The sequence below is a fragment of the Coniophora puteana genome (assembly GCF_000271625.1).
Source record: "Coniophora puteana RWD-64-598 SS2 unplaced genomic scaffold CONPUscaffold_6, whole genome shotgun sequence".
Taxonomy (NCBI): domain Eukaryota; kingdom Fungi; phylum Basidiomycota; class Agaricomycetes; order Boletales; family Coniophoraceae; genus Coniophora; species Coniophora puteana.
In genome coordinates this window covers 1,548,763-1,574,105 of record NW_006913058.1, presented here as the reverse complement: position 1 = coordinate 1,574,105, position 25,343 = coordinate 1,548,763, and the positions used below count along the sequence as shown (strand labels likewise).

At 51.6% G+C, this 25,343-nt stretch overlaps 10 protein-coding genes across 10 annotated transcripts; 3 read left to right on the top strand and 7 right to left on the bottom strand.

Moving 5' to 3' along the window:
• Nucleotides 1–883: 883 nt before the first annotated feature.
• CONPUDRAFT_73126 (uncharacterized protein) lies at nucleotides 884–1,655 on the bottom strand (the record flags this gene model as incomplete). Its single annotated transcript, XM_007770127.1, has 2 exons — nucleotides 884–1,264; nucleotides 1,353–1,655. The coding sequence occupies 2 exons, from the start codon at nucleotides 1,653–1,655 to the stop codon at nucleotides 884–886; spliced, it is 684 nt and encodes a 227-aa protein (XP_007768317.1).
• Nucleotides 1,656–2,216: 561 nt separating this feature from the next.
• Nucleotides 2,217–4,562, top strand: CONPUDRAFT_124492 (uncharacterized protein; the record flags this gene model as incomplete). Its single annotated transcript, XM_007770550.1, has 4 exons — nucleotides 2,217–2,460; nucleotides 2,526–2,563; nucleotides 2,622–2,805; nucleotides 3,335–4,562. The coding sequence occupies 4 exons, from the start codon at nucleotides 2,217–2,219 to the stop codon at nucleotides 4,015–4,017; spliced, it is 1,149 nt and encodes a 382-aa protein (XP_007768740.1). The 3' UTR covers nucleotides 4,018–4,562.
• Nucleotides 4,563–4,812: 250 nt separating this feature from the next.
• CONPUDRAFT_165540 (acyl-CoA N-acyltransferase) lies at nucleotides 4,813–5,705 on the bottom strand (the record flags this gene model as incomplete). The annotated part of the gene is made up of 2 exons (XM_007770549.1): nucleotides 5,026–5,705; nucleotides 4,813–4,963 (listed from the first exon to the last, which is right to left on the bottom strand). The coding sequence occupies exons 1-2, from the start codon at nucleotides 5,448–5,450 to the stop codon at nucleotides 4,813–4,815; spliced, it is 576 nt and encodes a 191-aa protein (XP_007768739.1). The 5' UTR covers nucleotides 5,451–5,705.
• Nucleotides 5,706–5,980: 275 nt separating this feature from the next.
• CONPUDRAFT_124490 (acyl-CoA N-acyltransferase) lies at nucleotides 5,981–6,568 on the bottom strand (the record flags this gene model as incomplete). Its single annotated transcript, XM_007770548.1, has 2 exons — nucleotides 6,122–6,568; nucleotides 5,981–6,061 (listed from the first exon to the last, which is right to left on the bottom strand). Coding segments are annotated over exons 1-2 (501 nt in total), but the record flags the coding sequence as incomplete, so codon positions are not given.
• Nucleotides 6,569–6,950: 382 nt separating this feature from the next.
• Nucleotides 6,951–8,498, bottom strand: CONPUDRAFT_144175 (uncharacterized protein). Its single transcript, XM_007770547.1, has 12 exons — nucleotides 8,326–8,498; nucleotides 8,260–8,273; nucleotides 8,045–8,195; nucleotides 7,828–7,982; nucleotides 7,720–7,786; nucleotides 7,612–7,652; nucleotides 7,517–7,535; nucleotides 7,425–7,452; nucleotides 7,343–7,364; nucleotides 7,251–7,286; nucleotides 7,175–7,199; nucleotides 6,951–7,118 (listed from the first exon to the last, which is right to left on the bottom strand). The coding sequence occupies exons 1-12, from the start codon at nucleotides 8,476–8,478 to the stop codon at nucleotides 7,101–7,103; spliced, it is 729 nt and encodes a 242-aa protein (XP_007768737.1). The 5' UTR covers nucleotides 8,479–8,498; the 3' UTR covers nucleotides 6,951–7,100.
• A 5,573-nt stretch (nucleotides 8,499–14,071) lies between these two features.
• On the bottom strand, nucleotides 14,072–15,794 carry CONPUDRAFT_165537 (uncharacterized protein; the record flags this gene model as incomplete). The annotated part of the gene is made up of 13 exons (XM_007770546.1): nucleotides 15,724–15,794; nucleotides 15,560–15,664; nucleotides 15,367–15,495; nucleotides 15,296–15,309; nucleotides 15,077–15,227; nucleotides 14,737–15,005; nucleotides 14,642–14,682; nucleotides 14,552–14,570; nucleotides 14,462–14,489; nucleotides 14,377–14,398; nucleotides 14,283–14,318; nucleotides 14,207–14,231; nucleotides 14,072–14,150 (listed from the first exon to the last, which is right to left on the bottom strand). Coding segments are annotated over exons 3-13 (720 nt in total), but the record flags the coding sequence as incomplete, so codon positions are not given.
• A 3,124-nt stretch (nucleotides 15,795–18,918) lies between these two features.
• On the top strand, nucleotides 18,919–19,590 carry CONPUDRAFT_20846 (uncharacterized protein; the record flags this gene model as incomplete). The annotated part of the gene is made up of 1 exon (XM_007769984.1): nucleotides 18,919–19,590. A coding segment is annotated over one exon (672 nt), but the record flags the coding sequence as incomplete, so codon positions are not given.
• Nucleotides 19,591–20,635: 1,045 nt separating this feature from the next.
• CONPUDRAFT_124484 (acyl-CoA N-acyltransferase) lies at nucleotides 20,636–21,558 on the bottom strand. The gene is made up of 2 exons (XM_007770545.1): nucleotides 20,860–21,558; nucleotides 20,636–20,799 (listed from the first exon to the last, which is right to left on the bottom strand). Exons 1-2 carry the CDS (start codon nucleotides 21,282–21,284, stop codon nucleotides 20,652–20,654), a joined length of 573 nt encoding a protein of 190 aa, XP_007768735.1. The 5' UTR covers nucleotides 21,285–21,558; the 3' UTR covers nucleotides 20,636–20,651.
• A 224-nt stretch (nucleotides 21,559–21,782) lies between these two features.
• Nucleotides 21,783–23,413, top strand: CONPUDRAFT_124479 (inosine monophosphate dehydrogenase). The gene is made up of 9 exons (XM_007770544.1): nucleotides 21,783–21,911; nucleotides 21,984–22,010; nucleotides 22,069–22,118; nucleotides 22,183–22,377; nucleotides 22,437–22,513; nucleotides 22,572–22,664; nucleotides 22,722–22,820; nucleotides 22,870–22,882; nucleotides 22,941–23,413. The coding sequence occupies exons 1-9, from the start codon at nucleotides 21,871–21,873 to the stop codon at nucleotides 23,333–23,335; spliced, it is 990 nt and encodes a 329-aa protein (XP_007768734.1). The 5' UTR covers nucleotides 21,783–21,870; the 3' UTR covers nucleotides 23,336–23,413.
• A 215-nt stretch (nucleotides 23,414–23,628) lies between these two features.
• CONPUDRAFT_90333 (peroxiredoxin Q) lies at nucleotides 23,629–24,525 on the bottom strand (the record flags this gene model as incomplete). Its single annotated transcript, XM_007770543.1, has 5 exons — nucleotides 23,629–23,797; nucleotides 23,895–24,013; nucleotides 24,102–24,199; nucleotides 24,275–24,325; nucleotides 24,399–24,525. The coding sequence occupies 5 exons, from the start codon at nucleotides 24,523–24,525 to the stop codon at nucleotides 23,629–23,631; spliced, it is 564 nt and encodes a 187-aa protein (XP_007768733.1).
• Between the last annotated feature and the right edge of the window lie 818 nt (nucleotides 24,526–25,343).

Sequence of the window (25,343 nt, the reverse complement as noted above, 5' to 3'; positions counted from 1 at the left end):
TACATACTGTATAGCAGATCAACGCATGTCCATCCATGATTCAAATGCTGCGCAAACCCTGATGGATATGAATGGCGCTGAAACTGGATGCGACGCGGAGAGTCTGGATCTCATCGCGATAGGCCCAGCCTTCCGAGCTATCTCTTGTACTCGAGTACTTTGTAAAGTAGCTGTGCTGGTAAAATTCTCCCCGTGCGATCATGATGTCCCTCGGTGAAACTTGAAATTTGAAAGGCTCACGTTCAGCCGTCAAAGTCCACGAGATGTCGATGAGGCACTGCAGCGTCTCGGCGAGACTGAAAACGCGGAAACGTGGGTGACGTCATCCTGTGGCCTCTTAATGACATCCACATTCCGATCCGCAATTAATCGTCCCGGTCTCTGTGCTTGCTGTACCACGGAAACTGGAAGGCGAAAGCAAAGCTGACATTCGACATATTAAAGTTCCAAGAGTCGACAGGATAACGAGAGCGATGCGGAGTGCGAGGACGTGCGGTGAAAGCGGAAAGGGAAGAGGACCAGTAAACGATGCTAGCGTGGATTAGGGGTGTGTGATACGTACGGAGGTTACTGTAGTAGTACGGGGTGCCCCGGAAAAGACCAGGGAGGTGTATTCGACACATCATAGGAAGCGCGAGATAGAGTGTCTATCGGAAAATGTTCCGGAATACAAACTGTATGCGCTGGGACTGTAAGCCTTAAACCCGACGGCGAGGGAGAAGACAGGTCACGGCGAAAGCGGACGATCACCGGGGATAAATACGTATACATAGGCTCTTAGCGTGCGTGACGAACGCGGTCATGAAATGCGCGGGCGCGTAGGTGCGGTAGTAGGGATACAGACGATAGTACACAAGGATTGGGTGTAGGTGGGGTTTCATGTTCACGACGGCGCGTTCAGGTTGTCGGCGGGAAGCCGTGCGCCTACGTGCGTGACACCGATCTCGACGTTCGGCACGGGATCCTCGTTTGAAGCATGCTCGTGTTCGTGGTGGTGTAGTTCGGTGTGTGGTTGGGGCATGGCGATGAGGAGGGACACGGCGAGCGTCGAGCTGGGTGCATCCGCGTCGGGCGGAGGCGGGGAGTTGGCGGAAGGCGGTGTGCTGCCGCTGCCGGAGGGGGCCGCGCGTCGTCTACGGAACTGGGAGAAGACGGAGCGTGAACTTGGCGGGGTGGGCGACGATAGAGCCGATGTCGATGTCGATTGAGAGTGGGAGCGAGGGAGATTTGGTTTTGACGATGGTACGAGGGATGCGGCTAGGGGCTGTATAATGTTTGACGTGAGCGGGGGCTTTTCATTCGTGCCTTGTATCGAGGCCGGGGATGCCAAGGCGGATAGATGATGGACTTACCAGGAAGGTCGCCAATTTGGAGGCTGATGAATAACTCTTTCCGTGGCCTGAGTCCGAGCTTTCGTCGTCCTTCAAGTTGGTCGGCTCGCTGACCTGGACTTCATGGAAGCGAGGCTTGGTTCCGAGCACGCGCAAGGTGGGTCTGGCGACGTTGTTGTCGAGTTCTAGATATAAGCCATTCTGGAGGGCCTCTTCGACGCGTCTGTGGAAGCGCCTGCGGAGGATGAAGGAACGGAGGATGATGGCGGAGGAGATGATGAGAAGGATGAATAGAGTGGCGAGGAAGGTGAAGCTGAGGTCCATTATCGCCAGCGTGGTCGAGGAACGTTTAGGATATTACGGACGGTATCAAGGGATAGATGGGGGATTTAATTGAAGAGATAATATTGAGGGGTGTGGGAATGAGATACGGGGTGCAGGGAGGAGAGGGGATACACACAGGTAGAGGGTGGTGCTGGAGCTGCCGCCCGAGCTGCCACTACCGCTGGAGTCAGAGTCGGAGGAGGTTGATGAGGGAGCTGCGGATGTGGACGAGGAGGGGTCGGGCGTGTTCGTGGAAGACATTAGGATGACGAGAGCATGCTAGACCGCAGAGGGAGAAAGGCAGGTCGAGTGTGGGGAGACTGCGCCAATGATAGCACGTTTCGTTGGCAGCGACTTTGGACCAGGGAAATCGAACAAGGATAGCCTAGCATAGCCTTTACATAAGCCACCTTGTCTTGATGTAGGGCGAATCTGATGATGGGACACCCAAGTCTCATATAAAACAACCGTCCACTCAACGCCCATCCTCGTCTGGCCTCTCCATCCCCTCCCCGCATCCACATCCGCTCGAGCTAGCCTCAGGCCTCGACAACAGCAGCCATGTCGGGCAACTCTACAAACGGAACGTCTCCAGCAATTCCGGCTCTACCCCCCTCCCTCGACCTTCCCCCGCATCTCTCCGCACAAAAGTACTTCTTCGTCTGCACCCTCACCGTCCTCGCATGGGACACCCTCGTCCTCACCCCCCGCTCATACAAGCTCGGCCGCCAGCCAGGATGGCCAGCGCTCAAGTGGATGTACTACTTCCTCCAAGTATGGGTTCTTTCAGACTTCATCGTCACCGGTGAGCCACCTTCCCACTCGTCGCCATCTTCGGCGTCTATAACCAGTCGTCCCTCCATCTGCCAGGTGTCATGTTCTTCAGCACGACTGTCGACGTAGATACTGTAAGCATTGCTTCCCCTTATCACCGCTGTCTGTCGGGCTCACCGCGCTCGCCCGTAGACCTGCAAGGCTTTCTGGCCATATGAACCTATCTGCACCGCCATCCTCGTTGGCGTCGCCTCTGCCGTGCACGTCATCCGTATCAGCGCCATCTACGACAAGGATAACCGCGTTCGCTCTCTTCTTGGCGGCCTGTTCGCCGTCCAAGCCATCGTGACCGCTATCTGCTGTGGCTTCTACCGCTGTACGTGGCTGTTCTATTATCGCACTATGTGTTTCAGCTGTGCTAATAAGCGCTTGTTTCGTTCCTTTTTTCGTACTTATCGGGATTACTTGTTCTTTTCTCATGCTCTCGACACATGCCTAAATCGGCTCAATAAACCTTCTTCTCCGGTGTTTTCCTCGACCCGCTATCATCGCTGTGCTCTCGACGTTCCATTCATCCACATCCAAATCGAACGCGCTGCTCCCCGTGCTCCGATACGTGATATGCCTGTGACCTTCGATCCTGTGGTTTTCTTTGGACCAATCTATACTATTGCATCCATCTTTGATATCTTCACACCGGTTTCCGTTCTTTGCACCGTTCTCCTGATGCTGATGCTGATACTCCCAACCACCGTTCCAAAACTGTCGCCTGCATCGCCTTCCTTCCCTATCTTTGCCACCCCGTGATACGGCGAATCCACTCGTACTGGCTTCATCACGACCGCCCTCGATCGCCCCCTATGCACCCCATCCTGTGAAACCCATGTGATATTCACTGCATACAGCCGTCCACCTCGAGCAGGGCCAAGGCTGCATCGCCGGGCCCAGGAACAACGCCTCCTGGGTCGGCATCTACTGGCTCGCCCCGACGCTCCTCTACACGACCACCTTCGTGCTCGCGACGATGCGCTCGCTGCAGACGCTCCAGGCCAAGCCCATGACATACTGGCGCCTCATGCTGCGCGACGGGCTGAACCTCTACGGCGCAATCATGATCGTCAACCTCGCGAACATGTTCTTCTACTTCCTCATGACGCCGACGGACCCGACGGACCCGATCAAGACGATCGTGTCCTCGATGGCGGCCGTGCTCACCGCGACGATGTCGATGCGCATTATCCTCGGCGTGCGCGGCTCGCTCGCGGGCGGCGGGGCGTTTGCGGGCGCGAGCGCGGCGTCGTCGTCTGCGATGGGATCCGGGTCCGGGTCGGGAAGCGGGCGGAGGGGCCAGACGCATACGTTCACGCTGGGCGATATGCGCGATGCGGCGAGTGTGCCGGCGGCGCCGAAGGAGAGCGTTGTCGCGGCGAACTGGGAGGCGGACAAGAACAGCGTCGGCGAGGAGGCCAAGGGCGTGCTGCCCGATGGTGTCGAGGTGCCTGGGCTCACGCACGGGCCTGTGGGGGTGCAGGTGACTGTTGATCGGCAGGTGGAGTATGATGAGGGGTTTAACAAGGGCAGGAAGTAGAGCGCGCGGTGGTGGGCTGTAAAAGGTCGGCTTGCGGTGCTCTGCTTTGTCTGTTTATGTTTCGCCTTTTCTTCGTGCGTTTGTTGGAGCGGGAGGCGGGGAAAAGAAGTGGGGGACGATGTCCGTGTCGCAAACGCGGACACAAAACCTGATTTGCTCGAAGTTATAACCATCCATCCATCCGTTTTCTTGCTTTCTTCACCTCTTCCGACGCGTGCATGTAGGAGTTTAATTCGGCGTGCTGCTGCCTCGGGAAGGACATGCCCTTTCTTGTGCCTCGCCTTCCCTCCCTTGATCTAAATGTGTTGATCTTTGTCCCCTGTACTACCTACCTATCTTAGCTTACCTGACTTGGCTCCCATTCCCCTCCTCTGCTTGCGCCTCTGAATCGCGTCGATGCCTCGGATGCCAGATGCCTCGATGGTTCCTGAAGGTGGAGGGGGCAATCGTATGTTTTGATCTATCTATCTATTTGCTTCTTCCTAGTTTCTGCTGCTTTGTACATATGTGTATAGATGGGTTTTGAAGTAGGCAGAGGTCTGTACGTGTGTGCGTGGTGAGCGACAGAGTGGACGAGCCAGCGACGCGCCCTGGTGGTGGGTCCGAAAACCTTATGCACTTCGCTGCAGTTGCGGGTGTCTTTTCTCTTACCACAGTATGGTTGGTCGTAGTCTACATTATCAACCGGCGGAATGACTGTGATCCGTGATGAGAATGTGGGGATCACTGGAGCATTTGTCGGTGCTGAACACCAAAGAATAGCCAGTGCGATAGAGTGCATAGGTTATACATTCGTCAGACGTGTTCGATTGGCCTTAGACTTTGCGCTTGCTCGCCCCAGTGAAGTGCTGCCCACTCGCTTCTCAACACGCCCATGCTGAGTATATCAACCCACTTGGTGTCCATCCATATCGCCTCGCGCTTGCGTCCTTCTATCACAAACCCCCTGAAACGCGCTCACTTAGTTCAACTTGTGGCGGACAAGGAAAGGTCTTGGGAAAAGCTTACAGACGCTTGTACACCCCGACCGCGCGCTCGTTGACAGCCCACACCGTCAGCGACACGCGGTGCAGCCCGTACCACCTGAACGCGTGGTCGACCGTAAACAGCATCGCCTCCGTCCCGTATCCCCTGCTCCAGAACTCGGGAAGCAGGCATATGCCGACGCTCGCGTCGCGGTTCTTGGGCTCCGGGATATTCAGCACGCTCTGCCCGATGAACTCGCCCGTTGAGGTGAGCGCGATGACCGCGCCGAAGGTGATGTTATCCATGTCTTTCTGTAGCTTTTCTTTGTATGCGGGGCTGAGGGGCTTGAGTGGGGCGAGGAGGATGGACGGCTGGACGAGCGCGTCGTCGTAGAGCCGGAGGAGGTTGTCTAGGTCTGCATCGCCGTTGTAGGCGCGGAGAGTGAGTCTTTCGGTTTGGAAAGGCATAGGTGTCCGTCAAATGTAGGTGAGGGTCACTTCGCCAGCAAGGAAGAGTCTTTTACATGACTTTAAACATGTCTGCTGGCGAGAAGGCCACACGAAGGCGCAGTAAGTGTCGAAAGCAGCGAGAAGCCCGCTAGGAACCAAGCTGCGGTCGAGCATTGCGGAGGAAGACTACGGCTGCGGGTATGACATACGCATTGAAAGAGCTTATAATAGAAGATTTTGAGGGAGAAGGCAAAGATCTCAGGCTGATGTCTATCTGACTAGGTGACGGTGATGAGATGAGTGAAAGACGCGCCGCAGCCGGAACACCCGTGTGAATGTACGCGTCGCGCTTTTCTTCTCACTCCATCACAAAACCCCTGAAGTGCAGTCAACGGGCAACAAAGGTAGGGTATTGAACGATAGAAGAGGAACGCGAGCGATACTGTCGATGGTCTCGTTAAATGTGAGTGTCATATTTCCTTCATAGGTCACTTTCGTCCGCAGCTTGTCCATCCCCGCTCCAGTGTTGAGCTGCCCATTCCTTCTTGAGGACGCCCATACTCAGACTGTCCACCCATTGGTTATCCATCCACAATGCTTCACGTTTCCGACCCTCCATCACAAATCCCCTGATGTCGTTATCTTATTAGAAACAGGAAAAAGGTTGAGATGAACTATGTATGACGCACAAACGCTCGTACACCGCAATAGCCCGTTCGTTGTTTCCAAACACTCCCAACGACACTCGGTGCAGCCCGAACCATCTGAACGCGTGATCGACCATGAACTTCGTCGCCTCGGTCCCGTATCCCTTGCTCCAGAACCTGGGAAGGAGCGCAATATATATGCTGGCGTCGCGATTCTTTGGCTCCCGCACCCGCACAGTGCCGTTGCCCATGAACTCCCCCGTCTCCGTGAGCGTGATGATCGTGCCGAACGTCGCATCGTCCATGTCCTTCTTCAGTAGCTCTTTATAGGCAGGTCCCAATGGGCGAAGCGGTTCACCCGATACAAGAGGCTGGACGAGCGGGTCGTCCCATAGACGGAGGAGGTCATCCACGTCTGCCTCGGTGTATGCGCGGAGGGTGAGTCGGTCGGTTTGGAAGGGCATTTTTGTGGTGATTGACGATCGCTGCAGCTTGGGAGACGTGGTGCAGACACTGATATGTACTATATCTATGATAGACAGTCCGCAGCACCCAGCTGCGGTCATGCCTCATTCTCTTACGACGGTGGGGAAGTCTGGCGTGCTCCGCAGCCCCGTTTCCTGCGAGGTCAGTGCCTGAAAGGGCGCTTTACCAGGACAGAATTTATACTATCAAATGGCGTGTTTTAGTCCTTCATGTCAATCAAGAAGATTCAATATCATATCGTTTTTTCTTGCTGAAGGAACTTTGTAGAAGATTCTATGAACGGTGTAATGACACTAACACTTTTGAACAGAGATATGTAAAGACTCCATGATAACCCGACATAGACCAGGTAATGGTCACAACTGGGAAGATCGAGCTTTACGCTGACAAATATTAATGCATAGCTTGTCTGTTTTACGTCGCTGTGTACATCCCATTGAGATATCCTATCCACACCTCACATTGTGACTAGCCATCGTCTGCTCTAGCTTGCAGGGGGTAGCATTTGCACACGCAGCCATCCTCGTGACGTAAACTAGCGCGTCCGTTTAATCTGAAGAGCGATAGCTGACTGAGTTGAAAGCGCGACACGATCAAATGGCGACGCACAGGGCCAGGAAGCAGTTTACGTAGACTTGTATTTCTGTGAGTGGTTTTGATGTCTGACTCAAGATGACCTGCTTACTAGGGGCGACAAAGCCATATGTTCCAAGCCATATATCTGCACAAGGATCTGCTTAATCGCTTGTTCGAAGAACCACCTGCATCAAACCCCACAGTTTTTTTTCATTGTAATGAACTGTAAGTCATGACATAAACATTATCTTTCGGACTATTACGAGCGAAATGATACACCCACGAAATTCAATACGAGAAAGGCGCAGAGGCTAGAAGTTACGTGCGTCATTTGAGCGGGGCGACATACAAGGAATGATAAACACGCGTCCGCACCTGGTGACAAGACCCGTTTCTTATCCGTGCCAAAGTCGAAACCATGAACATCTAAATACCTCATAGTCGCCAATGGCATAAAGACACAAGCTCACCCACGGCCCATAAAACTGACTTCTTGAGAACTCTGGCCGTTCTTATTACACCGACAGTTGTAGATTAAGCCCAAGAGCAACATGCAGTGAAGGGGAAAAAAAACGCACCTTGTGCTGCTGCTCTTTGAGAATTTTCCACTTATCTGATACACCAAACTTGCCGTGATCGCCACATCTGCAATGGGTGCCATAATAAGGCTTGCATTGATTTCCCACCTCTCGTCCCTTTCGACGGTCGCCACGCTCGTCGACCTAAATGCCTCTGCAGCGACCAATAAACCGAACACGCTTGAGAGCGCGGCGAGGGTGCTGCACAAAGAGGGGAGAAACCATGAGCCGGAGAGGCGGGCGAGGCGGTAAATGTAGAACGCCTGTTTGACAGCACGATGGCGCTCCGTGAGTAGAGATAAACAAGGGTGACGCGGTTACGCACCTGGACAAAGAATGTGATGATGCACCCCAGAACGACAACCACATTTGCAATATGTGGGAACACGATCAAGTCCTGCGGAGTACCATACTCGACGATGGTCATCTGCCAGAGCAGGCTTCCGACGCATACTAAATGTGCAAACAGCAATGACCTGTTCCAATCCATTTGGCCATTAGCATCCGGTGCTAATCCCAAGCTAGATAGCGCGAACTAACGTGATGAAGAAAACCTGTCCGGATCTCAGAATTTCTGATATAGAAAAGTGAGTAAACGAGACATACCAGAATCTTGAACCCACGGCAGTCCTCTGTAAACATTGTAAAGTACGCATAAGCCTGAATTATAGCACAACCAAACAAGATTGAAGTGATGATAGTGCCGGAAATTATGGGGCCAATTAACAATGCAGGGTGGAAGAAGGGGGCACCCTCCATTTCCACTAGCTTGAATGAAAGTCAAAAACGAAGAGTGGTAGTGAGTTGCATGCATCGCAAATGCACATATAAATACACTGAAATGGACTAAGATCCGGAAGGTTGGAGAGATTCACATCGCCGCAAGGAAGCGAAGAGAAGTTCCAGAAGATAAGCACTGCAGAGAAAGGGTGTCAGCCCCAGTGGAAACGTGCTGTGCTCGAATCGGTGGGAATCCGGGCGGATTGGTGAATCGAAGCATATCTCGTGGTGCTTCTTTGATGCACCGATACACACCAATGCGAACCGATGGCTGGAGTGTTCACCGATTTTTTGGTGCCAATTCATGACGCCCATTGGCTCGGATCCGGGCACGTCGGTTCGTATCGGTGCACGTATTCACAAATACGTGAACTCAATTTAAATAACTAATTGCCATAATTGAATACGACTCAATCTGGTTTATTCCATCCATGACGAAAATTCCAAAGCAGCTTGATATTATATATTAAAGGCTACTAAATATAAATACTGGCTATCTTTACAAATAATAAGCAGTGGTATTAGCTGGATACGCCCGATCGCGAGCCTGTTGATGAAATGAATCATGATGCATGATGTGCGATGATAGAGGTAGCGAGTACGTACCATGTAGAGGGCAAGCTTTGTGCAGTCGTTGAGCAAAGATAAGGTAAACTGTATTGCAGGAATCGGCTCACCTAAATGCTCGATTCCTTCCTACTCGTGAACTCGACGATCAGAAGTAATCTCGAGTGATGCAAATTAGAGAGGCTGACCGGTGTAGTGAACGAGGAAGAGTCATGTTGTGGCAACCAGTAGAATGTTGTAGTGCACGTAACCAAGTGCGTACAGGTGGCGTTCGGGGTGGGGAAGAGGGTGGTGGTGGTAAGAGGAAGGGAGAGCGAAGTACGCGTCCTCGCGCAAGGCTGTAACAAGCGGGGATCAAAACTACAGAGTTTCCGGACTGTTGTCAGAGAAGCTTGTTACGACAAGCAACAGCTAATTTGAAAATACGCGTCTACTGGAATGTAGTTTTACGAGGGCATTGCAACTGTCTATTCAGTGGACAAACGCAGAAGGATATCACATATAAATTCACTGTCCGAGCCAATCAGGACTCTTACACGATGATTTCAGGACATATAAAGACTTAGCATTTCACAAAGCAAACACGGCAATACTTCCTTCCACCCGGACCGTTCCTGGGAATATTCCATCCATGAAAAAGACGATCGATGAAGCAACACCGGGAAGTTCGGGCCCGTATCTAGTTGCCTGACTGCCATATGCGCCGAACCCCTTGGTATTATGATCGAGTCAAGGTCACATGCACTGGCTTTCACCAATGTGCCCATCTTTTATTGATGAGAAATCAAAGATGTGCCCTACTATGCTCCAATTCACCAATCCGCCCGGATTCACACCGATTCGAGCACAGCACGTTTCCACTGGGTGTCAGCATTACCATTATCATAAACCCTGATGAATAAGCGAATAATGAGTCGTATTTTACACTCGGGAATCTGGCAGCATTTGACACGATGAATACAGTAAGATACAAGCCAAAATAGTTGTATTAGTACTGTAGCTGAGCGCTGATTCCTGAACTCTGAGATTCGAGTGTATCATTACATCCGCTGATAAAATTGAGGGGCGGCGGCGCATCAGGAAAAACCTTAGCGTGAAACTGGTGTTAACTTTCAAGAATTCGTAGGAATTTGTGAAACATTTTCGTAACTTGACGGAAGTTTTAGGAGCAATCAAGTTGTTAAAAAATCGCAGCCCCCCAAATCAAGTTACGACAAATTTCTGCAATTTCCGTCAAGTTCGGACATATTTTTTTGCGTTTTACGCCAGGTTGGTCGGGGTTTTTGATTGGCCTTTCTATTATTCAGGCTTCATACTCAGTTTGCGATGTAGTAAAAGCACAATAGTTATTCACTGAGTACTCATACAACGCGAGGCTCTAGCTAAACTACAGCTATGAAGCAATAGAACCATGTTGTACCAACGGGCTGTCTGATGCCCTCCAACACGTAGCCAAACCCATATTTAGTGGGACTATGAGATTTCTGCAGGTATGGCTGAAAAGGAATGACTGGTAGTTAGCATGGTGCTTGGCTGCGACGTGGAGAGGAGAATGTGTAGGAGGGGCGGCATGAACCGATCTGCGCACAGAGGGCATTTGCATGCAAGAGGGGTGTGCCCCTGCAGTAGGGGAAGGGGAAATAGACGGGGGAGGATGCGAGAGATGAAATGATGGGTGGAGTACTCACATATAACACGTAGACTGAGGGCGCTTGGACCACAAACTGGGGCGGTGGGTGTCGTGCACAGATGCGAACACCGGGTCTGGTGCAGTGATCGCAATGTAGGCTGCTCGAGTAGCATGGGGTAACACGCTTGAGATAACAGATGCGGCCACGGACTGGGCAAGAGTGTTCATATTACACGGGTGGCATACCTTTGGTGGGCGCCGCAACTCCTTCAAGAGCGGTGAGGCAAGCGAGCAGGGCGTGGTCCTGCGCTCGGAGAAGTGAGGTAGAGTGGAGTGCTCGCGCGAATGGCGGGATGGCAGCTGTAGGCTGTTGGGCGACTGGGATCGCTGACATCCAAGCAGCAGTGTCGGTAGGCGCGTGGCTGGGGCGTGATTCGGCCGAGGGTTGGTCAGAGCCATACCTTTCGCTCACAGTTTGAACTGCCTGGGACTGGGATGGGGTGGGGACTAGTGACAGTGAACGCCGATCCCATTTGGCCGCGAGAATGCTAAGGGGCATATGGTGTCCGCACGGTTGTGCCACTACGTGCGAGATTGAGACTGAGGCAATGTGTGGCATGCATCAAAGGCGACTGACAGTGATAAAGCAGTTTATGGGAGGTCTACAAATGGCTGGGAGTAAACAAAACACGAAGTTGTGCGCAATAATGCTGGGAATTTCACCTTCGAGCAACGAGGTGAATTGGCCCGGAATGGCGTTGAACTACTCAATGGGGCTTGAATTGTAGTAGTGAAGAAGCAGTTGTTTTTTCCTGAAGACTCACCATGTTTAGCGGAGAACTTCAATGCTCTATTGGCAGTGCCTATTAGATGATTCGTGAAGCAGGGATGGTAAGTTGCAGACCCACATGCATAGGTTGAGAATTACATGTACCTATGACCCTATCTCAGCACGCAAAGCAAGTTGCAGATGTTATGTGAAGGTCAAAACACTGGAAGTGGGATCGGAAGCAGCGAGAGAGCAGCTGGATGGGATGGAAGAGATGGAAGAGACGGCGAACATGAAGGTGAAGTGAAACGCGCGCGCTGCACGTAAGTCCGTTGTTGTACCATATTTGCTTGGTTCAATTTCGCTCCCTTCCATTGTTCGCTTCGCTTATGCTGTATCCGCCAAGACATATAAGCAGCCAACCTCCGAGTCGCACGGCGGGTGCAAGGCCATCCAAGAGTTCTCTTACAACGTCGTTGACTCATGCCCACTCGTCACCACCGACACGGGGAATCTGACCTGAGCATTGAAATAATGTGCGAGATCATGCACCTCGCATTTCAGTAACATATGAGTTGAGTCGATTGTAATCCAGTGTCAAGGGGCTAGTACTGTGGGTACAAGCATTCTCCAAGCAGTCGTTTCCTTGGCTCTATGCAAGCTCTATGTAACATGTACCAACTGATCCAACATTATATATGTCTAGGCAAGTATGCGTTATAATCAGTTACCTGTGTTGGGAATACGATACGAGCACGTTCATTACTTACGAGTGTCAGACCATGCGATACACGTACCTGCACCAGCGCTCGCAGCGCTTATTTTATCTCTCCCGTGTTATCTAGCCTGTTTTAGTACATGGCGTACTTATACCCGTTATAACGCTACGCGTTGGCTAGCGACTTTCACCCATATTCCCCTCCGAAATTCCAACAGGCTACATCTTTCAGACACCTATATACTGTATCCAACCTTGTGCACTGCATGTGTGTCTTACCGGGGCTGTGTGCTGTCGTCCCGTGCCGCTGCCAAAGTAAAACAGTTGAGACCTGTAACTAACTCAAGCTTAACTTAGACACAATTACGGTTCAGGGCAGACGAGAACTTATGACCTCAGATCGGGGATCCTGAGCATTGCCACCAGGAGTATCATATGCAGTACTAAGATTCTATACAGATTTGTGTTGGATTGAGATTGCGATAAGCTATGCAATGTGGCTTTCACTCGAAGCTAGAAAAGTCGTAACAAGTTTTGTCAAGTTTAGTAAACTTGCGTAGAGTTTCATTGACTTGTGGGAAAATGTCTCCACTTTTTCGGTACTTGACAAGCCTTGGAAACTTTACACAAGTTGTATCAAATTTCCCGCTGAGGTTTTTCCTGATGGCCTCAATACAGTCTTTCGACAAAGAAGGAAAAGACAGTCCCAAATGACGTCCTACCTAACTAGTTGGTCCTCAGACAAGTAAACATTAGCATTCTCCAGAACCATCGAGTACGGAAGTCTATTAGTTTATCTATTAATCGAAACTCTCTAAACCATCACGTATTGACCCTACCACACCTCATGCACATGCACCAATACTTGAACCCAGCACAATGAAGAACATTCCATTATGGTATCGGGAAGTTCGGGGATTTTTTTAGTTTCCTGACTTCCCAAACGCATTGCATCTCTCCGTATCATTAAGCACATCCTCGGCTTTTAATTGTACATGTTTGCCTTGCTCCAATTTTGTTCTCATCATGTCTCAACCCTATCTCTCACCAAATCACTGTCTATTCAATCCATGGCTCTTCAGCCAACTGACATCCATATTCTATCCCGAACATGCCCCAATTACGTTTGATGTCTTCTTATTACCCCACTGTCCATGTTAGCGACGACAAACTCAACATCCTTGCGGTTGTCGTCTCTCCACTGACCCACCCAAGCCTTGCGTCATGGCTGCACCACCATTCATTTCTGCTCAACGATATTCAATGGTTGTTGCGCCTCCGTGTTTCCTGATGGGTGACTCATTACACCGCCCCACTCTTTCTAGATATATCAATTTTACTATTTTGAGCATGCACTCTGTGCTTGATATTTAAACACCCCCGCGCTGCGTTCCAAAGCCTCACTAGGCTTCCCCCTCTTTCCCTCTCGTAGTACATAGGCTGTAAGAATCTAAGCAGGGCGGCGCGGGTCCGCCCAGTATCCGCCCCCGACACACTTTAACCACGTGCATACAATGGTACTATACCCGACGTATGTATCAGTGCGTTCACTGTGAGATTAGTGACCGTCAGTGAGCCTCGGAGGATCCGATAATACCTTAGTTAAGCATAAACTTTTGCAAGCGAGGTTTAATTCTTCTGTGCTAAAGTATATGTATATGTGGTATACATCGACGCCTGACATCCCCCCTGTCGGAGCGAAGCGATGATATGCCTTGTTCCTGTTTACTCTACTCGCGCCATGGCCACGTGAAGTGATTTTCACCGATGCGCCCGTATTCTTTGATGCGAAATCTGCTCGTCTCTCATCTGTGCTCCAATAAACCGACCCGCCCGGATACGCCCTGTTGGGCCCGGAGCAGGTTTCCACTGGGCCTCATGGCTCCCTACCGCCTGCGATCGCTTCTACGGGATAGCATTTGCACAAGCATTTATCGTCGTGACGGAAACGAGAACGACCGTTTAACCTAAAAAGTATACAGATGAGTTGAAAGCGGGACATGGGACTAATAAGGCGGCACACAAGGCTAGGAAACAATTTGCATAAACTCAACGTCATGTAAGTATGGTGATTATTCGAAAACAGCAGAGCCACTCACTGGACGAGACAAAACCGTACGAGCCAGACCATATATCTACGATGAGGAAGTTCTGTCGCGGTGGATTTTTATGTGTGTTGACATTCAGACTCACTGTTTTGCTCCATAGTAAGGAACTGGAGTTGGGACGCATATATTATTTCTGATCCGAATGTGGCCACGAGCGGATTGTTACTTACGAAAATCAACACCAGAAGGGAGCACAAACTAAGAATCAAGTGTCATCGTCTGAGCCGATATGAGGGATACGCAATGATTTAAGCACACACCTTGTGATAAGACCCGTTTCTTTTTCGTTACAACAACCCATGAGCATCGCTTCTTGCTCACTGATGCCATGAAGAATGACACAAGCTTACCTATGGCCCATGCCACCGACTTCTTCAGGATCCTGAACATCCTTATAATATACAAGTTCTTTCGTGACCAACGTGTTGAGAAAGACAGAACATACCTCGTACCACTCTCTGTAAACTTCCCCTTCATGTAATACACTAAGCTCGCCGTGATCACCACGTCAGCGAGGGGTGCAAGTGCGAGACACGCGCCAATCTCCCACATATCCTGTGCTGCAGTGCTCGCTTCGCTCGTTCCGCTTGACATCCGCAGTGCCTCTACGACGGCGAGCAGGCCGAACGCACACGAGAGCGTGGCGAGGAAGCTGCATATGGAGGGGAGAAACCATGAACCGGACAGGCGGGTGAGGCGGTAAATATAGAACGCCTGCGTGATAGCACACAGCACCTCGTGAGTAAATCCGCTGAGTTTATGTGCATAAGTAGCCCAGATCGTACCTGCACAAGGAGATTTATGATGGACCCCAGGATGCCAATCACCAGTGTGATGCTAGGGAACGCGGTCAAGTCTTCTGGGATGCAGTACCCGACAACACTCATTTGCCAGAGCGTGCTCACGATGCACACGAGATGCGCAAGCAGGAGAGAACTTCTCCAAGTTATTCATCATCAGCCACAATATTCAAAAGGTTTTTACAGTGAGCTGTGTCGACGAACATAATGAAAACGACCTGTCTGCAGTTTCAGCGCTTCCGACACGACATAAAAGTAAAGTGAAGAATGCGCACCAAGCCCTTGAATCCCAGGCAGTCCTCGACAAACATTGTAAAGTACCCATAAGACTGGATGATGGCGCAACCGAACAGGACAGAAGTGATAACGGTCTCCGAAACGATGGGCCCAATGATAAGTGCAGGCTGGAAGAGGAGCTCAACTTCCATCTCGGCTCGTGATGAGGGTCAAAGACGAAGAGGGAGTTACTTTGTTCTCGAGGATTTGCACTGCGAACACGCATATAAACACTGGGGCACCGGGGGTTTGAGGCCTGAGCCCGAGGGCTGTTAGTGGCCGCTGCAAAGGGCAGTGCTGCCCACCGTTGTCATTTTGATAGGGAAAAACTTGAGTCCGAGCGGTTTAGCACCTACCTTGCATCTAGATCACCCTTATTGCAACTCCCAAATATCAAGTGTCAGCCTCGAGCTGCGCTCTAGTACCTGTTAAGAGCCACCACTGGAGCTGAGGCCTGAGGTGTGATGGTGGCAATATGGTGGCATACCCGGAACAAGCCGCTATTATAACGTTCAACGTCAACATCCGCCGTGGGAATGTATTTCTAAGTGTTCCCTACACACGTCTGCTGCACACAGCAGTTACACACGAAGCAGGCCCAAAACCTACTCACAAAGTGTTCGGGCCAGTCGCGTTCATGCCAGCACCATCAATGGCGATACCTCGCCAGTGGACAGCAATAATGTTCCTTTCCATTCCGGAAGGGCTCTGTGCGAGGAGGCAGTAAGCCCTAAGGGCCTTGGGTTTCACTCGACCACATAGCCTAGCAACGCGTAAACATTAATGCAGAGTGTCGCCGGGCATGGTTACAGGAAGACTACATCAATCATATCGTCAGTGAGCCACAATGTCTGTCCACTGTGGAAGTTGAACGGCAGATGAATGAAATCTGTAGGTACTCTTCTCCACTTCTTTCCATCACTCTCCGTTATCTGTCGGTGGATTGTGTCGGTAACAGACCCTTGAAGCAGATACCCTATCATGGGCGAGAATATTGCAGGCATCATCTCTGCTGATGACACACGAAATTTTGCAGGATTGTAGCTTGTAACGCCAAGAGCGTAGACGGTTTGATGTGTATACGGAGAAGATTCTTCGCCAGAAAGTAAGGTGTCGTCTAACAGCTGTATGACTAAGTCGTTGATTCCTTTGCGCCAGATAGGTCTCTGAATGGAAAACCGGTATATACCCCTTCTTCGCTCATTTGATGAGTTCGCTGAGTCTTTTAGCGTTAGAGGAAGAATGATGATCGGGACGCGCAAACCCCTGCTTGTAAGTGCCATATCTAGTTTGGTAGAATTCTCCGGATGTCTCCGCGGATAACCAAGGTAGCTTCTCGGAGATGCGGGAATACACTGCGTTGCATGATGTGCAGCTGGGATGCCGCTCCAATTCAGGACGGATGGATCACCTCCTGCCATCATGATACCCTCAACGAGGCGACAGAACGCTCGCTCGGCTCCTTCCCCATACGCAGTGGAAATCGAAACGTCGAACACACCCATGAGCGAATATGCCCAGTCTTCTCCCCTGGTGACGTCGCGACTTGCCGTCCACGTCATACGCTCGTCGATGTTCGAGGGAGAGGGAATGAAGTTACACAGGTCAGCGATGGTGATATTCGTAGCTCTGGATGCGACGTGCAAGATCTCAGAAGATTCCTGCTTGTCATTCTCCGGGAGAGATTTGGAAAGTCGATTCCAGTCTCTGTCAAAAAAAGTGAATCTTCTTCGGCGCTAAGAGTTCCTGCAAAGTCCAGCCCCGACGAAACCACTCATCCTTCTCCATGTCTATGAAGGAGATCGTTTGTGCAAGATGGACAATGCATAGGGCCGAGTTCCGGTACCAGCGGAACATCGAACGAATAGCCTCGTCTAGCTCGGCGCTACTAGTCTTATCAATGCAGCACGTGTCGATCCAGAAGAACGAAATGTTATTATGAGAGGCTTCTTGACAAAATCTGATCACTTTCTCCCAGCCGGCCGATTGAAAACGTTCCTTGCTCTCAAAGTCTTGAAACGCAAGTTCATCGCTCGACCACCTGTGAGAGAGGATGGCATATCTGACGGTCTCTCTGACCATCTCGCGTATGGACTGTCGGCGGCTTGTGATATTGGTATTCCCGCACTGCCATTGGTCCATCTTGAGTTTGGCGACGTGTGGCTGAAAGTGTTCTTTCAGGGTCCACCGTTCGACCATCTCCAATTCTCCCTCGTTATTGCGATAGATAAAGCGTTTAGGTACGTCATTGCTGACATATCTGTTGAACTCTGCGGTGATATCTCCCGAACCAGAGTGTGTCATGACTCTAACTACATGATCTCAGTGCTCACTGTAGACCAGGATGTAATGAACTTACGTTTAGTAGTACAGGTAACTGTGTCTTTAATCCTGCTTGGCTGAAAATAAGACGCACTGCTAGGCTAAGTGGCACGGATATCTGCACGGCCGATAAGGGCACAGTCACCTCTACACAGCACATCACGGAGGCACTCCAAAAGAGTTCGAGTCACACTGACGTTACAGTTATCGTGCCTTATGGAATAAAAATGTATCAAATGTACTAGGCGCATTCACGGTCCCATCAGGGAACATACGCAGATTCACTCAGGCAAATTTGAGCTCCTGTATCATCCTCCAGGCCTGTATCATATATCAAGTTTTGGTTTTGGAAGATGTCTGAGTCTCCGCGCGGGTAACCTAGTGGCCGCTAGTGGCATCAATCTCAGGCACACTGGGACTTACCACGCTGTGTCCTAAATTCATTTGTGATCTTCCCATTGGTGGCGTGGGTTTCGCGGCGATTTTGCTTATGACGCCATAATCGGAGCACCACTTACTGACGTTTGCGTTCGGCCTTGCCGACGCAAAATTAAAAATCGAAAAATACCGACTATGGCAGTAAGCCATAAAAATCAGTTTCTAACAATGATAAAGCACAAGAAACCTCAACTTCTCTACCGTAGGTCCCCTTGCACATCATTTGGATGTGTATCGCAGGTTTCACAAATGCCCGCCCTACACTATGGTGTCCAAGACCGAAACGACGCGTCGAGAAGTGTGCAGGCGCAGGTCATTGCCGGACCTGCAAATAGGCTTGGCGTGCGCACGTTTGGTGCACCTGTGGAGCATCTATTTTTATTTTTATTTTTCGCGTTGGCAAGGCCGAACGCAAACGTCAGTAAGTATATCACTGGCTTTTTTCACTGGCTCACTGTCAGACCTGGACTGTTTGGGCGTCTTATTGTCATTTACCACGATACGAAGGTGACAAAAATACGAAAAACATCATGAACTCCCGTTTTTTGACCTTTTGATTCCCAGGCATGGACGCCTTGATTAATCCTATCTACGAAGAATTTGTCTACAATATCCCCACGCGCCTCATCCAAATCACCGACCTCGAGAATCTCAAACTCGTCGATAAATTCGCAATCAAAGCGCAATGCCAAGATCGAGTCTATGAGAGCTTTGCGAAACACAGTGATGCGCATAGCAGCCATGCCGGAGGCACCGATCGTATCCGCAAACTTATCAAAGATACCATAAAATATGCCATGTTTTCGCATAGATTGGGCCCAGATGAACCAACATACGCCGATTTTGTGGGAAGAGTGCCAGGGAAAGTGAAGAGGGCTGGATACGCCAAATTACAAAGCTTTTGCAAGAAGGCCAGAGAGATTGGATGTGACTTTGCTTGGTCAGACACATGCTGTATCCAAGCAGCGGACAAGGCAGAGCTGGAGGAGGAGACCCAGTCCATATTCCGTTGGCATACCAACTCGCATGTTTGCATCGCTTACCTGAGCGACTCCAACGGAACGCAAAACATGTTTGACGATACGTGGTTCAAGCGTAGCTGGACGCTCCAGGATCTTCTTGGGCCAGATCGCCTCAAGCTCTATGGGTCCAACTGGGGCGAGCTTTTCCCGGATGTAGAGAACGACAAAGCGCCGGGAAGCCATTCTCTGAAGCGCTTATCTGAAATAACACATATTCCAGCTGAAGACATCGCACACTTCAAACCCGGAACAGATAGGATCAGCGAGAAGATGATGTGGGCTGCGAGACGACGCACTACCCGCGCTGAGGATGTCGCCTATAGTCTCATAGGTATCTTCGATGTTAGTATCCCAATCATATACGGAGAAGGAGAGCGCGCGTTTTTCCGCCTGATGGAGGCCATCATTCAACGGTGTAATCACTGGGACATCTTCGCATGGGCAGGCGCCCCGTCACAGTACAATGCAGCTCTTCCTGCATCCCCAGCTTGCTATCAACAGCGGTGCACCTCGGATACAGACTTGACGGCACTCGATCCTGCCTATCCCCAAGATCGTCATTATAACGTAGGTGATCCATCGTTTTCACTCACCAACCGAGGGCTCCACATCAGACTCCTCTTCGTAAGGATGATTGTGAATCCCATGGAGCAGCCCTCGGATAGATCGCGCTCCATAGTCTTGCATCATCTGGACGGAGACGTAGAGGACGTAGAGGCGGAATTCGGAGAGCTCCCGGAATGGGTAAACGGTACGATACCGGAGCTGGCTCTACGAGTGTTGGACTACCTGACGGAGGAAGGTAGTCGGAGTGGGTTCATTGACGATTTCAGAACCTTCACGGCTTTTCTTCTGAAGCGTGAATCATCCCTTCATCGATGGGAGAAAGTGGCCACTATGAACCTGATCACCATCAGCCCCATTACTTCTGTGCACGGGAAGCTTCGTGAGGTATGGCTTTGATCTGAATATACTTCGTTGCATACAGAATGAGTACGCGTACGACGACAATATTTGGAGTCCAATAAAGTGATAGTTAACTTTGAGACAATCGACCTTGCTTGTCAACCGACATGGCGCATAAATGAACAACTTTGAATCGTAAAGTCATGGTCCTATGAAGGACGGGGCAAGAACTACACAGGCGACCCTTTACTTTGGCTGTCTTCATCTTCCTTCAACTCCACCGAAATAAAGCTCGGGACACGAGACGTTCGTCCACCGCGGTGACTGTAGAATTCGCAGACAGCATCGAGAACTTCTACCCACGCTGACTAGCCAATCAATTAACTACATGCGGGTCCAAGTATGTTGATGCAGTACCGCAGAGGCTAAATTCTGATGGGCGGGTGGACGAGAGGGGCGTCCCAGGACACGGATGTCGGAGTGGCGGAGTGCACCGTCAACCTTGCGTTGGTGCATCATCTGCAGGCCAAACCCGCCAGTCAACGAAATGCGTGGTACTGCGTATAGTATAAACAAGAACAGAAAAAGCGTGTTCGTCAGAGACTCTCATCATTCATGTCGCCCGCATTCGGGCCCCAGTGCAAAGCAGCCCATTCCTTCCTTAGCACGCCCATGCTAAGCGAATCAACCCACCCGTTGTCCATCCACACAGCCTCACGTTTCCGTCCTTCCATAACGAACCCTCTGTGAGAAGGATGTGTTAGAAAATAAAGAAGGCGTAGTGGTGGGCAAAAAGAAACTCACATTCTTTCATACACTGCAATAGCCCGCGGATTGTTGCCAAACACGTTCAACGACGCACGATGCAGCCCATACCACCGAAACGCGTGGTCGATAATGAACTTCGTAGCCTCGGTGCCGTACCCCTTATTCCAGAACTTGGGGAGGAGAACGATGCTAAACTCCGCGTCGCGGTTCTTGCCCTCCGCAACGTGAAGGAGGCCCTGGCCCATGAACTCGCCCGTCTCGGTGAGCGTGATAACGGCCGCGAACGTGGGGACGTCCATGAGCTTCTTCAGCGTCTCTTTGTACGTCAGGCCGAGCGGCCTTATGGGAGCCACGTGGATGAGAGGCCCGACGAGCGGGTCGTCGTACAGGCGGAGGAGATCATCGAGGTCTGCGTCGCCGGTGTAGGCGCGCAGGGTGAGTCGGTCCGTCTGGAAGGGCATTTTTGGGTGCCTGAGATAAACGAGGGACAACGAACCTCTTTTTATCTGTGTTTTCCTATGAGATGGAAGACTTGACAGGCGCCGGGGCACGTAGGCTCCACGTCAGCCTGTGGAAGAGCTGACAATGAAGACAATCCGGAAGGAGAGCATGTTACTTTGATACAATGCGTCGATGTGTAGATATGACAACTGCAGAAGCACCGAGTCTGGGCCACCAAAGAAGAGCTAGAGCCACCGAGCCAAGATGAGCGTCTCAACGAGCGAGGAAGGAAGATAAAAGAGTCAGTCACAGGCCCTTGGGCGCTGTGGGGGAGACCAGAGTCGCAATCAGGTCGAGCTGGATACGATGAGAGGAGAGTTTGTGCACACGCTCGGCCAATCCCGCAGTTTCCCCACACGCTTACCCCGCGCGGCTATCCCGGCAATCACATGTCGCCGGACCTCTATCGCATCCAGCGGGCGCCTCGGGATGCTGCTTACCAGAGGAGCCGGGTACACTCGAGAGCCGTTTTAGCTTGTAACAACGTTACCTGTGCTCTCATATCCACCACCTTTACTTCCTTGAACCAACTACGACGTGTCGAAGATGATCACCACGGCCTTGACTGAGCTGTGCGGGATTCGAGTGTGAGTGGGCGTTACAGTTCCAATGTTAGATGTTCAGACGTGCCAGTGAGCTGACTTTCTCTGCGTTTGTAGCCCTATCGTTCAGGGTGGCATGCAATGGTGAGTCTCCAATGAACAACCAAGAAGGACTTACATGCTCATGAGGAGAACTAAATAGGGTCGGCAAGCCGTCGCTCGCAGCTGCCGTCTCCGACGCCGGAGGACTTGGTGCGTTCCGCTCACCTACCAGACCAATGTCCGGAGCTTACAGTACCTGGCATCTACAACACAGGTATCCTCACGGCTCTCACCCAGCCCAGCCCCGAAGCCCTCCGCGAGGCGATCCGGGAGACACGCAAGCTGACGGACAAGCCCTTTGGCGTGAACATCACCCTCCTACCATCCATCAACCCGCCGGACTACGAGGGGTACGCGAAAGCTGCAGTGTCGGAGGGAATCAGGATCTTTGAGACTGCCGGTAACAACCGTGCGTGCTTATCCCCCTCATTTCTACAAGCGCCTAACTCACAGACGCCATCCTCGAAGCCGGACCGCTCATCAAGTTCTTCAAGTCCAAGGGGTGCATCGTCATTCACAAGTGCACGACCATTAGACACGCCAAGGTTAGCATCCGCATCGCTGCCCATCCCCCGTGTACTCTGGTTAACTCGTGCTGTGTAGTCCGCCGAGCGCATGGGCGTTGACGTTCTCAGCATCGACGGATTCGAGTGCGCCGGTCACCCCGGAGAGGAGGATATCGGTGGCGTCGTACTGGTACGCTAACTAGATCCTTTCGTCGCGCATCTGGTTACTTACCATGCACCAAAATAGCTCGCCAGAGCCGCTCAGGAGCTCAAGATACCCTATATCGCCTCGGGAGGGTTCGCAGACGCACGGGGTCTTGTCGCTGCCCTTGCTTTGGGCGCTGCGGTGAGTCTAGCCAGTTCACCTGCAGTCATTTTACTCATATGTCTCCCAGGGGGTTAACATGGGTAACTCTATCTCAAACCAACACCATTGAGCCTAACTAACCGCCCAACCTCGCACCAGGCACGCGTTTCATGTGCACAGTCGAAAGCCCCATCCACCAAACCATCAAAGAAAAAATCGTCGCCTCCTCCGAGCAAGACACGGTCCACATCTTCCGCTCGCTGCGCAACACCGCGCGCGTCTTCCGGAACAAAATCGCGAGCGAGGTCGTCGCGCTCGAGCGCCGGCCCGGCGGCGCCAAGTTCGAGGACCTCCGCGAGCTCGTGTCCGGCGTGCGCGGGCGCGTCGTGTACGAGATCGGCGACCCCGACTACGGTATCTGGACGGCGGGCATCGCGATGGGTCTTATCGAGGATATTCCGACGTGTGAGGAGCTGCTTAAGCGGATTGAGAGCGAGGCAGAGGCCGAGATTGAGAGGATGGGGAGGATGGTTAGGGTGAAGAGCAAGCTGTAGGTGACTTGAGGTTGCAGAGGGGAGTTTTAGGACTCTGATACCTTGGGATGTCTTAATGTTGTAATTTATCCTCAACACGCATTCAAAGAAGAACGGGATAGGGGTCGAAGTGAAGTGGTGAATTATGGATTGGTAGTAAATGACATTCGTACATGAAACAACATTGTGAATCCTTCCAGCCAGTTTCTTACACCTCCTATCGTACAGCTGCAGCTCAGCAGACAACAAAGCAAGCAATAACCTCGCAATCCTCGAGCTCAGACCTCCATCTCAGTCACCCGTTCATCAGACCTTCAAGCAGAAACAGTCTCAGCAGCGGCACCGAGCTCCTCCCTAGATTCGGTGGTGGGCGTATGATCGGTGGCCGGCTCAGCCTTGGCCTCTTCGGCCGCGAGCGTGTCGAGCCACTTGGTGACGAACTTGGCGTGCGCTGCGAAGTTCATCGTCGCGTCGAGGGCGTCGCTGGAACATAGGGTACATTAGCATGAGCAGGGCATGATACAAAGGTGCGTGGACTCTCGAGGGGAAGGGAGGGGGAAGAAGAGGGGGAGAGACGCACCGCACGTTGCCCTGGCCGTCGATGACGAACGTGGTGCGCGCGTCCGTGAGACCGAAGATGCCGCGGCCGATATGGTACGCCTTGTGCGCCTCGCGCTTTTCGTCGCTCAACACGGGGTACTATGCACAGAGGAAAGGATGCGGTAAGCGTAAACGGGGGACACTCCTAAACCCAATCGGAGGGATCAGAGAAGGCGACCAGACGTACGGTGAGCTTCTGCTTCTCGACGAACTCCTTTTGCTTCTTGACGCTATCCGGGCTGACGCCGACGACCTGGACGTTTGATCGCTTGTATATTTCTTTCTCTGCAGGAAAGAAACGACGATGCAGAAATCAGCACTCTTCTCGACTGCAGACTCGGAGATGGAGGGGTATCTTACCGGCCAACGCGTCCCTAAACTGACATGCCTCGCGCGTGCATCCATATGAGCCTAAGTACGCGGGGGTCAAAACAAGCCTGTGGCCATGCAAAGAGGTGATATGGGCCAACAGCGGCGTGCTTACCAGACTCGGGGTAGAAGAACAGCGCGATGGGCTTCCCCTGACCAGGCTTGAACTCATACGTATTCCCATCCGAGTCAGGGATGGCGAACGAGGGTGCAGCCTTGCCGACGAGCGGATGGGGTGCCATATCTTCACAAACTTGGCAGGCTAGTCGTGAATAGGTTTGATACAAAGACGGAAAGTGGGAGATGCGTTGGAGAGTGAGAGCGTTGTGGTTGTGGTTGTTACGATGGGGGTCTGGACGAGAACTTGAGAAGCCCCTGACCACTCTAGTACTTATGTCATTGCCATGCCATGTGGGTATTTTGGGGATGTCATGCGTCACGGGAGACACGTCTTCGGCGTGTACGTTTGTCTCCGCCATTCTCACGAAGTCCCCACCCGCCATTAGGCGGCATTCAAAGCACACAGAGTAGTGGCCTTCGCAGAACATTCTAGTAGGCCATGAGGGGCTTCAACATACTCGTGCCAGGGGGTGATAGCAGGAGTCCATCAGACGTTTCTAGGCTTAGTAAATTCTAGCCTCTCCACCGGCACGGCTGCTGCTTACTCCTGAGAGGTTCTTGTGGATCAAGAGTGCACGTTTACAATCACGAGTAGCTCAAGGCGTCACCTCGAAGGCTTCCGCGCACCATGATCTGGAACAATGCGAAGCCAGAGGAATACCCCGGGGTTAGAACTTACGCCCAGAAGATGAAAGCGGCGATCATGGCTGCACATGACGCTATTCTAGCCGCGAGAGTGAAACAGACTGTCCAAGCAAATAAGAAGCGCCGTGCCTGCCCCTCTTGTGATCGGAGACCGCGTGTACATCTCCACGAAGAACTTAAATTTACCAAAGGGTCTAGCCCGTAAGCTGGTCCCGAAGTTTGTCGGGCCATATAGAATCATCGAAGATTATAAAAATAACTACATACCGCGTGGAATTACCTGATCGGATGAAAC